The 11,445-nt window shown below is 42.7% G+C and overlaps 1 protein-coding gene across 1 annotated transcript in view; it reads right to left on the bottom strand.

Annotated features, from left to right (window-relative positions):
• Positions 1-11,445, bottom strand: part of LOC122793313 (non-structural maintenance of chromosomes element 1 homolog) — a 1,211,484-nt gene that overhangs the window by 1,094,607 nt on the left and 105,432 nt on the right. Inside the window, exon 2 of the mRNA XM_044061200.1 lies at positions 1-85. This exon is cut by the window's left edge and continues 70 nt beyond it. Coding sequence (XP_043917135.1) covers positions 1-57 — 57 coding nt within the window. The 5' untranslated portion in view covers positions 58-85. The remainder of the gene's footprint in view (positions 86-11,445) is intronic.

The following is an 11,445-nucleotide window of genomic DNA, read 5'->3' as shown; positions in this document are numbered from 1 at the left end:
CAATATCTGCAGAAATCGTCTATGACTGTCAGTCATTTGTGCTGGTTGTACAGACATCGTGTTTACTTGTTCGAGTCACAACCTACTAAGAGAGAAAGGCTGTTTCAGAATTCCCCTACAGGATACATTAATCAATGTTTTCCAAAAGAAGACAATAACCTTAGGCCAAGTACACTTGTGTAAGACCTTTCTAAAACAACAGATGTTCGAATAAATCACTTTTGCAGTAATGCTAACAAATCGGATGTATTCTGACAAGGATACCATATGTCTGGTTAGTATGCCAAAGCTGAAGAGCTCCTTCCTTGGGTACTGCATGCTGATACATAAGGGACATATGAGTACAAAACGTCTTAGTACTTTCTTGCCCCAGGAGGTTACTAAGGCTAAGTACAATAAGGATAGACTGCAGGTATACAGGGGAAAGAAGAAATTTACAACCAAGTAATGATTTCACCTCCACCAAAAAGAAAAGGAAGAAGGAAAAAAGGAGATGGAGGACGGGTGCATACATTGCAACAGTGAAGTATTCGAACATCTATTATTACAGTCAATTCTTACACAGTCAAAATCGAAAAGGTGAAGGTAGGGGTCAGGGCCCGAATTTTGGATCATTTCTGGAGTAATGCTAACATCTGGGATGATTCTCAAAACTTTTACGGAAAGTGGGAAGGGGATAACAGGAATTGAACTGCAGTAAAGGAACCCTTGAAGAATGGTTCTGACTCCAGAAAAAAAAAATACATTTTTGTAATGCTTAATAAAGATGTGAATGGAAGACCAAGTAAATGCTACTAAAATGGACTTGGAATCCAACCTTTTGAAAAAGGTCCATGAGGACATTACAACTCCAGTAGAATGAGCTGTGAATGTGAATGAGAATGTTGTGCCTAACAGAGGTCCCTTGTGAATGGAATAACAAAAGGAGGAGGTAAGGGATATCCATCTGGAAACAGTTTGTTTGGACAATGGAAGACCTTGCTTTCCTCAACCAAAAGACAGGAACAACTGATGATATTTTCTAATGTACGCTGTTTTGCCCAAGTAAAACCTTAACAGTCTTTGTCATCAAACAAGTGGAGGATCCTTTCTCCTTTATTTTGAGGGTTAGGAAAGACTGCAGAAAGGTGAATAGATTGGTTCAGTGACAGCTCTAACTACCTTAGGCATAAAGGATGGATCTGATGGGTAACTTTATTCTTATGAAAAAAAAAAAAAACACAGAACTGGGGCACCCACCCCTTTTGCCTTGGGCAAAATTTTGATACATGGTGCCTACATAAGTACTTTCTGAGATTTGGAATACTGGCCAGATGTATGGTATCCTTGGCAGGATGCACCCTATTTGTTAGCATTATTGAACAGTGATCTAATTACAAACATCTACTGCTACTTTCTTCTTCTTTCAGCTTATTCCCGGTTAGGGGTCGCCACAGCGGATCACCTGTCCGCTCATGATTGGCAGTGGAGTTTTACAGCGTCGAGGTGCCAGCCTGGCACCCAACCTTTCACAGATGGCACACACATGCACGCACGCACTCACACCTAGGGCCAATTTAGAGTGTCCAATCCAGCTAAAGCATGTCTTTGGGATGTGGGAGGAAACCAGAGTACCCAGAGGAAACCCACACAACCACAGGGCGGATATGCAGACTCTGCACAGAAGGTACCCCAGCCGAGGATCGAACCGGAGAAACTCTTGCTGTGAGGTGGCAATGCTAACCACTGCACCACCATGGCCCCACAAACATCTACTGCTACTATTATTGCAAAAGTACTTAAAACACAAAAGGAACAGACTGCCGTATTAAAAATGCACATGCAAAAAAGGCAGCATAAAAAGTTAAAAAGCAGCTAGCCACATAGTGTTACAATAAGTGATTTTCTGCACTGCTGGTAGTTAATATAAAACCAAAGTAAAACTCAAACCAAAACCAGGACCAGTAGATAAAAATCCAATAACAACCGAAACATCACCAGTTGTGCCAGAACCAAAGTACTCTTTAATGTGATTTAATGTTCACATTAAAGAGTACTTTGGTTCTGGCTGTCTAACCGGTGATTTTTTTGGTTGGTAGTGGTTAACATATACAAAAAACAGAATTCAAGTTCTAGATAAAATGGCCTTCTAGCTGGCCAAAATGCATAGATCAATCTTTTTCATACTTCTGAAGTAGATAAAAGTGTTATGTAAAGTGCCAGCTTTCATAAGAAAAACTAGACTGCAAAATACGATTCCTTTAACCACATTCTGTTGTGGATTTCAATCTAATCAATGTTTGCCAAAGGAAGAGCTCATTACACATTTTGCATTAAAAAGGAATACAAATACTCCATAGATATAAAAGACAAATCTGTGTAATGGCTCTTTGTAGAAATTATCCATCTACTAATGTCACCACTGTCTTGAAATATACAGAATCATGAAATGTGAGTGTCAGCTTGGCATTTTCTGTAATAAAGCATCCTGGTAAAATGTACTTAACACCAACTTTTTTTTAAAATTTTATATAAATTAATAAACCTACTAGGGAAACTATTATTTACTTATTGCAGTGTGTGTGAATAAAATAAAATTACATACTTAATAAGCTTACTTAATATCTAGATAGAAAGGTTGTAACGCATGAAAAAATAAATCATTTTTTAAATACATTACTGGAATACTAGTCAAAGAGCTGCGATGGTGGTGCTGCGGTAGCGTTGTCGCCTCACAGTAAGATGCTGTCCGGATCGATTCTCAGTTAGAGCGTCTTCTGCGTGGAGACATGCGGGAATGGGCGTATCTTCGTTGAAGGTTGTGCGTCAGGGCTGGCAACTCGGCACGTAAAAATCTATCTGCCAATCATTAGCGGACCGGAGTTCCGCTGTGGTGACCCCTAACCGGGAAAAGCCGAAAGACACAACAACAACTTAATATAATGGTACATTTTGCTGGTCCTGGTCTGTACACTATAAAGGCCATACTAGTGGTGCAGGCACCTTCTTCTTGGTAATTTTCAAAATCTTCTGCAAGCTGAAACTCCTCCACTTGTTTCCATTATGCACTGGAACTCTGCCTCTCTCCAGAGAGAGTTTGATTACTGTAAACAGCTAAGGAGGGGGACCTACTTATCCTATGACAAATCCTGAGAATACTAACAAAACATTATGACATTCTTAAAATATGGCGTGTACCTTCCCAATATGGACAGTCTGTCAACCTCTGCACTATCCTACAGGTTGATGAGAAAATTATATTTTGGTAGGTGAAAGGTAAGGAAGAAGATTATAGTGTAGAGACCAGGATCAACAAACTTTACAGCAAGTCTATAACTTTCATGTAACGCATGGAGCAAGGTATTTACGCTCAAAAGCAAATCAGTTAAGTGTTTCTATTGTGTGAGATGCGATCTTAAGACAAAAGTTATGAACTTACCATAAGGACAGTTTCCTTGTTGTCTGTTTCAGTCTGGTTCAAACAGTGGGTTATGGGATCCTACTTGGGTCTGAGACCAGCCATTCCAAAAGATTTCAGCCTTGGAGCTCCACCTCCTCTACCCATGATGCCCTACTCTCTCCTATCTACCTCAGATCAAGTTTTCCCCTTCCACAAATATCACACATGTAATATATAAATACTCGGGGTCTTAACATGTGACCCCAGGATGGAAACAGGAGCATACCAGCAGCTCAGCTACCAGCTGCCTTGGTCTAAACAACCCAAAAAAGGTGGATAGGAGACAGGGATGGCTGAAAGCAACAGAAGACAAAAATCTACTATTATGGTAAGTACACTATTTTTTATCAGATATTGTCTTTTCCATCCAGCTATCACCTGTGGGATAGCCACATATCATCTCAGAGAGGCCCTAGGAGAAAACATTCCACATAACAGTGGAACCAAATGAGGTCCTAGACCTCAACTGCGCCTCCAGTTTGAAATGGGGCACAAAAGTGTCAGTACTAGCCTAAGTGGCAGCAGCATAAACATCAACAGGATCTCTGGAGAAAAGGGATGTCAAAAATTAGAAAATTGCTCTAGTAATTTGACTTTTGGGCTTTGACAGCAAAGACTTTCTTCTTAAATTATATCCAAAAGAAATGCAATAAGATCGCCATTTGGATAGCACTATTTTTGACAGTGGCTTGCCCAGCTGGACCTTAGAAAGAGAAATAAAAAGATGGTTTGATTTCTTAAAAAGTTTTGGTCCTGTCCATATAAAATTTCAGTTGTCTATGAACAATAAAATGATGCAGCAAATATTCTTCTTTATTACTAAAGTTCAGGAAAAACACTAATTCAAGGTACACTCAGAAGCCACCTTTGGCAAAAATCAGATCAGTCCTAAAGGAAACCTTATCCTAAGGAAAATTAAATAAAGGTAGCGAGGATAAAACCTGCTGCTCTGAAATCTGTCAAGCAGACAAAGCCACCAAGAAAATAGTCTTTCAAGATAGCAACTTCAAGGACATGGTGACTAAAGGTGAAACATAGGGCCAGGTAAATGGAAGGTTAAAATAAAAATGTACCTCTCACGAACACTTTAGAAAGCTTCAGAGCAGCCACTGTAGTAGTATCTCTGCCAATACAAAAATTACAAATAGTCGCTAGTTGAACCTTAATAGAATAGCTCAACCCAGAATGAAAAAGGTTAGCAAGAAAATCTAGAATGGCATCCAGTAGGGCCAAGAAGGGATACAAGCCCTTAGACAGCACCTAAATTGCAAAATGCTTACATTTGCTGCAATAAATCTTCAGTGCAGAAGGTTTCTAAGAGGAGGATAAAATATTGAAAACTCTGTCAGAGAGCTTTGGGATCTCTGGCTATTATGGGAACAACAGAAACCATGCAGTCAATTTGAGAGTATGAAGATGGGTTGGGAAACCCTGCTAGGTGAGGGATCAACATGCCTGGCATTTGATAGAGGACCCAAAGAGGGTAATGAAGGTGAGGTCACAGGAAAGGGAGCCAAAAGTATCAGAGCCAAAATGTAGCAATGAGAATCACAGTTGCTCTACAACAGGCAGTCGTCTGAAGAAATTTTATTATGAGGGGAGTAGGCAGATATATATACAGGAGATCCAGCAGCCAAGCATACAGAAGAGCATCGTTCAATGACTGCCCACAGGGGGAACCAGGAATTAAAAAATGGGTGTACTTTCTGCTGGACTGAGTGGCAAACAGATTGCAGCAAGGGATACACTTGCACTGAAGATAGGGGTCGCTACCTCTGGATTCAGAGGCGACTAATGAGGAAGAAAAAACTTCTTGCTTAAACTATCCCCTAAAATAAAGAACTTTCCCAGGATGTGCATTCCTATCAGAAACCACTGAGAGGAGATCACCCATTGCCATACTCTCATAGCTTCCTGACAAACAGGGTAAGACAGAGCTCCCCCCATTTGCTCAAGTATCAAACTGTCTGTTTGAACCAAGATCACACCCTTGGGGAGAAGGTCCTGAAAAGCCTGCAGTGCTAGGAGGACTGCTCTCACCTCCAAGACACCAATGTGAAGACTGGCCTCAAAAGACATCCATGAACTATCTTCCCTTTGAAACTTCCCCCACACACTCCAGATGGGAGGCATCTGTAGTGACCATGGCCTGAGACTGGTGAAGAACTGAATGTTCCCAGTGGAGACAAAATGAGATTCCATCTGATCTCACCCTAACAAACGTTTGTCATGACAATGGGAACATTCATGGGATGGGTTATATAAAACCAGACAGTTACATCCACTGCAGTATCTTCGTATGGTATCTTGCCAAGGGCACCAAACAAACTGATGTAGCCACGTGACCCCAAAGCCTCAGAACCACAGAGGCCAGAAGTTTGTGGAAGCAAAGTAAATAAATTGCCTCTGCATGAAGGGAACTCATCCTGTGCACTAGAAACCTTGCTGTCTGAGACACCATATCCAAAGGACAATAACTCCAACACCTGAACTTGCTGTAGACTGGATTTCTCGCAATTCACAGTGCTTCCTACGGAGGCACAATTGGAGTAAGGAGTTTTGAGCCTTGATAAATAACCCCCTTGTGGAGGCTGTAAAAAGCCAATCATCCAGGTACAGAAATATATGAAATCCTTGCAGCCTAACCTGAGCAGCTACAACTGCCATGCACCTGGCAAACACCTGGGGGGGGGGTATCAGTGGTGAGACCAAAGAACAGAGCTCTGAACTGATAATGACTTATTCACAGCCAGAAAAGCATATATCCCCTGGATTACCTTACAATCTTTACATGCTGGTAGGCATCCACATCAGCTCAATCAAGCACATCCAGTCATCCTTTCTCAATATAGGCAGAATGGACTACACAGTGACTATTTGGGACTTATTCTGCTTCACACAACAGTTCAGTTTGCTCGGATCCAAAACAGTTCAAAGCCTGTTGTTCTTCTTTGGCACCAAAAAGAATCTGGAATAGAGCCTGGATCCTCGGTGGTCTTTTGGGACTTCTTGGATGACTCAATTTATCAACAGCTTTTAAATCCCGACTGCTATGTCTCTTCTCTGATGGGGTGGAATGTCTGGGAGGGACTTAGTATTTTCTCTTGGCAAAAATAAGAAATGGAATTGCACAGTCTCTGGATACAACTTTCAAAACCCATGCATCTGAAGTGATGCCCGCCAAGGCTTTTGGGTGGACAGCCAGGTGACCACCCGACTGACACAGTATGACAGTTGGGCAACCCTCAGGTACAATGAAAGCGTCTCCCTGAGAAAGCCTTAGGGAAAACCTTGTTCTGCCAAACACATCAGCCATGTGGGTGGAGTCTGTTCTAGTTGACCCCCACTGTGATGGCACCCTCGCCAGAGGCATCCTAAAAAAGAACACTATGCTTTCTAACAAAAGACACACTTGCCCTTTGGTTTCTAAAGAAGATCTATTGAGAGGTGGTAGAGCACATTCTGACAGCAGACAGCATCTTCCCATCCCATTCACTCCTGCTTAGCATGGCTTTGCTCTTTAGGCCAAAAAGAGAGGTTCCTTACAGCAGTCCAAATAATTACAAAATCTCATCCAAGGGTGCCTGCACATGACAATGCTGCACTGGCAGCTCGAGACGTGCCATTGGCCAAGTCAGACAGCAGGCACATAGGCATGTTAAAAATAGATTACAAGGTAGACAACTGCATCTCCAGAGTCTTTTAAATCTCCATCACCTGCTGTATCTTCACTACTTTTGACACTTAAAAGACAATGCTGTGCTGAAGTCTTTTCAAATGCACCAAATAATTTAACACTCAAAGAAAAAGTTGCCGATACAGAAGCGCACTTCTCTAAACAATCTAGCACCCTAAACTCTGTTTGGGGGATGGACTGAAGAGCTTTCTTCTGAAATGTCCTTTTTGGTGGCTGCTACCATCACAATGGCATCAACAGCAGGACCCTTACTCCAATGCTGCCAGTCCTTCGGGGGTGCCAAGATCTTATCCATTACTGAGGGATAGGTTCCACCATATCTGCTTCCCTCCATACCTTCCAGGACACCAGGTCAATAAGCAAGTCCAGAGGGAGAACCACACAGGACATGGATGGGCCTATACCAAAGGCCTACAAAAATATTCACTGCTCCAGAGGGGGGCTTCAGCAGTCCAAACCCATGCTGATGAAGGAGCTCCATAACACTGCCAAAAAAGGTGTCTTCACTGGGAGCAACAACTTTGGGGAACCCTCTCCTTTCTTGAGGTCAGTGTCCTCTGTAAGAAAGTCCTCTGTGGAATCCAGGTGCTTCCTCTTGCACCGAATCTTACAGTGACCCTCCCATACAGGAGAATACTGGGGAGAGGTGAAAGAGGCAGGGGTGCCCCTGGATGCAGGGTGGTTTGGAGACTTAGAGACAGGGAGGATCACCAGTTGTTGCAGACCACTCTATCTCCAGCATGTAGAACATCCTCTACATGACGTCAAAGGCGCAGACCAAAGCTGGCTGCCCAGAACAGACAACCCTGGCATCTGAAGAATCCATGTTGCTGCCTGACCGACTCCAGAGCCAATCCAATCTGGCCTAATGCTGAGATTGGAGCCAAACTGTCGAGTGCCGAGGCTCTAAGACTCCAAAACTCTAGGAGTCGAACCTGCCAATGGAACCCATGTGCCAAACCCTTGGCTCTGACACAGTCAAAATCGAAAAGGTGAAGGTAGGGGTCAGGGCCCGAAGTAGCCAAGCCACTGGACAAGACCCTAGAGGAGGCAAGGCAACCAAATTTGCAAATTCCAGCTCCAAAGGGATTTAGGGAGGAGAAAAAACAGATGGAACCTACTTCAAGGTTTAGAACCAATGCTGCGGGATTAAGACCTAGCTGAATCTGGGCCTATGAGAAGTATCTGATCAGTTGCTCCAAATCCACGGGTTTAAGACTCACTAGTAGGCAAACCAAGCCAATGAAGCTATTGACAATGGCTTGGAAGCCCACCTGCCTGCAGTTAGATGACTGGATCTGAGGTGGAAAGGGAGAGGACTAGTGAAAACTCTCTAGGAATAATGGGAGAAAAAGCCTGAATTGTCCCTACCTGAGCTTGCTCTCTTAACCAAAAAAGGACTAGGAATGCTTAAAGCTGGGGACACTTACTTTCTTGAATTCGACACCATGGGAAACAGTCTCTGAGTAGATGGAACCAACCCTGGCAGTGACGCAGCTGTGAGAGTCGAAGGTCAGTGGATTTTTAGATCCAGCTGGTCAGAATGAGGCGAAAATCATTTGCTTGTTGTCCCCATTATTCTTATCCTGAGCCTTAGATTACCCTTTACCTTGATGTCACTCACCTTTATCACTTTTCTTAAAAGTGGACGAGGAAGTTGCAGGATCCCCTGAGTACAACAAGCCCGTTAACACTAACTTGGCCTGCAGCTCATTCACAGCCTCACATACCACAGGTTGCACAAAAAGAGCACTTGGCATTTGAGTGTGAGGAACTCATTTATTACAATCACCGATCATGTGCATTCTGTAATGGCAACTTAAAGCTGCATGCCATACATTTCTTAAATCCCTTCTCTTTGTCCATGGCAAAGGAAAACCACCACCTGAAAGAACAACAAACTCAAAAACAGAGCACACCAAAAATAATTACACACCTACACTAACCCCTAACCCTAGGAGGTGGCAAATGAGATCTGAGGTAGGTAGAAGGGGTCCATATTATATAAACGAAGCATTAAAAATGTTGACTTACCTTTGATCGACCCCTATTTCTCAAAGCTGCACAATATCGAACGGCCAAATCATCAATTTCTTTCCAAGGGAAAGAAATCAGTTGGCCATTCTTTTAAATCTGCCCTTTTCCTGACTGTAGTGCGATCTCAGACTTAGTGTATTTAGTTGGGGGTGGTGTGTGGGGGGCAAAGCCCCCCACTTTAATAGTGTTTGTTGTAATGCGGTGTGTGTGTGCTTGGGCTACTGATTTCTTTCCCTTGGAAAGAAATCGATGATTTGAGGGTTCGATGCTGTGCAGTTTAGAAAAATAGGGGTCGATCAAAGGTAATTCGGCATTTTGATGCTTCGTTTATATAATATAGACCCGGTAGAAGGCAGCATGACTTCATAGGTAGAGGAGGAGGAGCTAAAAGGTTGAAGTCTTGGAATGGCCGGTCTCCTATCAGAGTCAGACCTGATAACTCACAGGTTGAAGCCAGATGGAAAACACAACATTGGATCAAATATTATTCACCTACCTGCTTCACTAATTAACATCGGGTAACATGCTACACACTTAAATCTTTCAGTATTGACCAGCAAACAGTGGCAAAAATAAAAAAAATTCTTTCCACCTGCTGTCTGTGAGGTAATGTGTCCCTGACTTCTGTAACATAAAAGAGTGTTTTACTGCCTTTATGACAGCATTCATAAAGTGCTTTATGGCTTTGAAAGCTGGCAAAACACTTAACTTTATGTGCAGCTAGTAGTAAACGGAGCAAATAAAGCTCCATGCACCAGAAAAAAATACCCTTTATTATGATGTCCTCAACACTGATGCCAAGGTCCACCTCTCGAGCCTAGTTCTCAAGGTGAACTTCTTGGTATGCATGTCTCAGACACAAGCATATTATGACCATCAACCTGCTCATAATCTTCTGCATCTTGGTTGAGTCTGTGTGTAAAATGTAATATTTGGACCTAGTCTACATTAGCACCTTGGGTGGCCTCAGAAAAGAACAGCATGCAAAACAGTGGCCCTAAAAGAGACTCTTGACCTCAACACAGCTGACCTATAATGTCTGACAAATGTAAGCAATGAGGTCTATGTAAGATCCGTCTTTGTTGCTGGCTTAAAGACAGCAGAGATCAATTTCTCTGTCAAGAAATTGAGATCCAACTGAGGTGCTGGTCTTTGTATGGAGGTCTTTCTAAGAAAACTTCTCTTAGGAAGGCAAGAGATGCCAGAGATGTACGATTCTAACTCTGTTGGTAGGTCAATATAACTGCAAAGTGAACATTAATTGTGGAGAAACTGCAAAAGATCTCTTGGGATTGGGGTTGCAAATGGGTCTAGTCCTTGTTTTTGGTAGTCCACAAAGAAAACTTGTACCAGTCACCTTTATACACTTTTCTGACTGAAGGTTTCTAGGATGTTGTTAGAAGCTGAACCACTCTAAAACAAGTATGCTGGGTCCCTTGGCCATTAGTGGAAGTATAGAAATCATGCAGTGGGGTCTGCTTGACAACTGAGCTAGGAGTCCTGAATGAGAATTCAGAAGGGGGGGGTCTTCTTTTTAGGCGAGACCGCAGAATTGGGAATCAATCTGATACGGCCAAAATGGGTATGAAAAGAACTTTAGCTTTATACTTCCGTTTTTTTTTTTTCCTGAATGAACTTCTTCAATGGAGGGCAAACAAGGAATCTAGGGGGCAATGGATGGACAAGAGCATCCTTAGGAATCTGATCCTGTTGAGAAAATAGGGAAAAACAGTTGCTGCTTTTGGCAGCAAGGCTTCTGCCAATGGTGGAAAAGCTTCCTTCCTGTAGACAAGTTTAGGGACCACTTGTGAGGCATTAAACGGCATCTGTTTAGTTGGCCTGTTTGAGAAAGAGCTTGTCACTAGAATATGTTGCATGCTGATGCTGCTTTTCCATCCCATCATTACCTTCTGATAAAGAGAGTAGGTTCTCTCTCTTGCTTAATAGTGTACCCTACTACAGCCATGTTGCCAAAGTATATGGCTATCAATCCATGGGGTAGGTGGTCCAGAAAGCCCTGCAAAACCAGGAAGACCGCCTTAACCTACAGTATACTGGTGTGCAAGTGGACCTCTTGCTGTATCTATGTTCCCTGACAAACCCGTCCCATCCCAAGGCAGAGATGTCCATGATGACCATGACATTTAAGAGTGGAGGAAGAAATGGCTATCCTGACAATGGGTTCTATGGATGAAACCATCACTGCAGAAGACTGAAGTAACACTTGAAAATTTGGATTATTGGACACGTGATCATGTACCTTTAACCACTG

This window comes from Protopterus annectens, chromosome 2.part0 (genome assembly GCF_019279795.1).
Source record: "Protopterus annectens isolate FY-2018-M chromosome 2.part0, PAN1.0, whole genome shotgun sequence".
NCBI classification, from domain to species: domain Eukaryota; kingdom Metazoa; phylum Chordata; order Ceratodontiformes; family Protopteridae; genus Protopterus; species Protopterus annectens.
The sequence above is the reverse complement of the archived record's forward strand: the minus strand, read 5'-3'. Positions and strand labels throughout refer to the sequence as shown.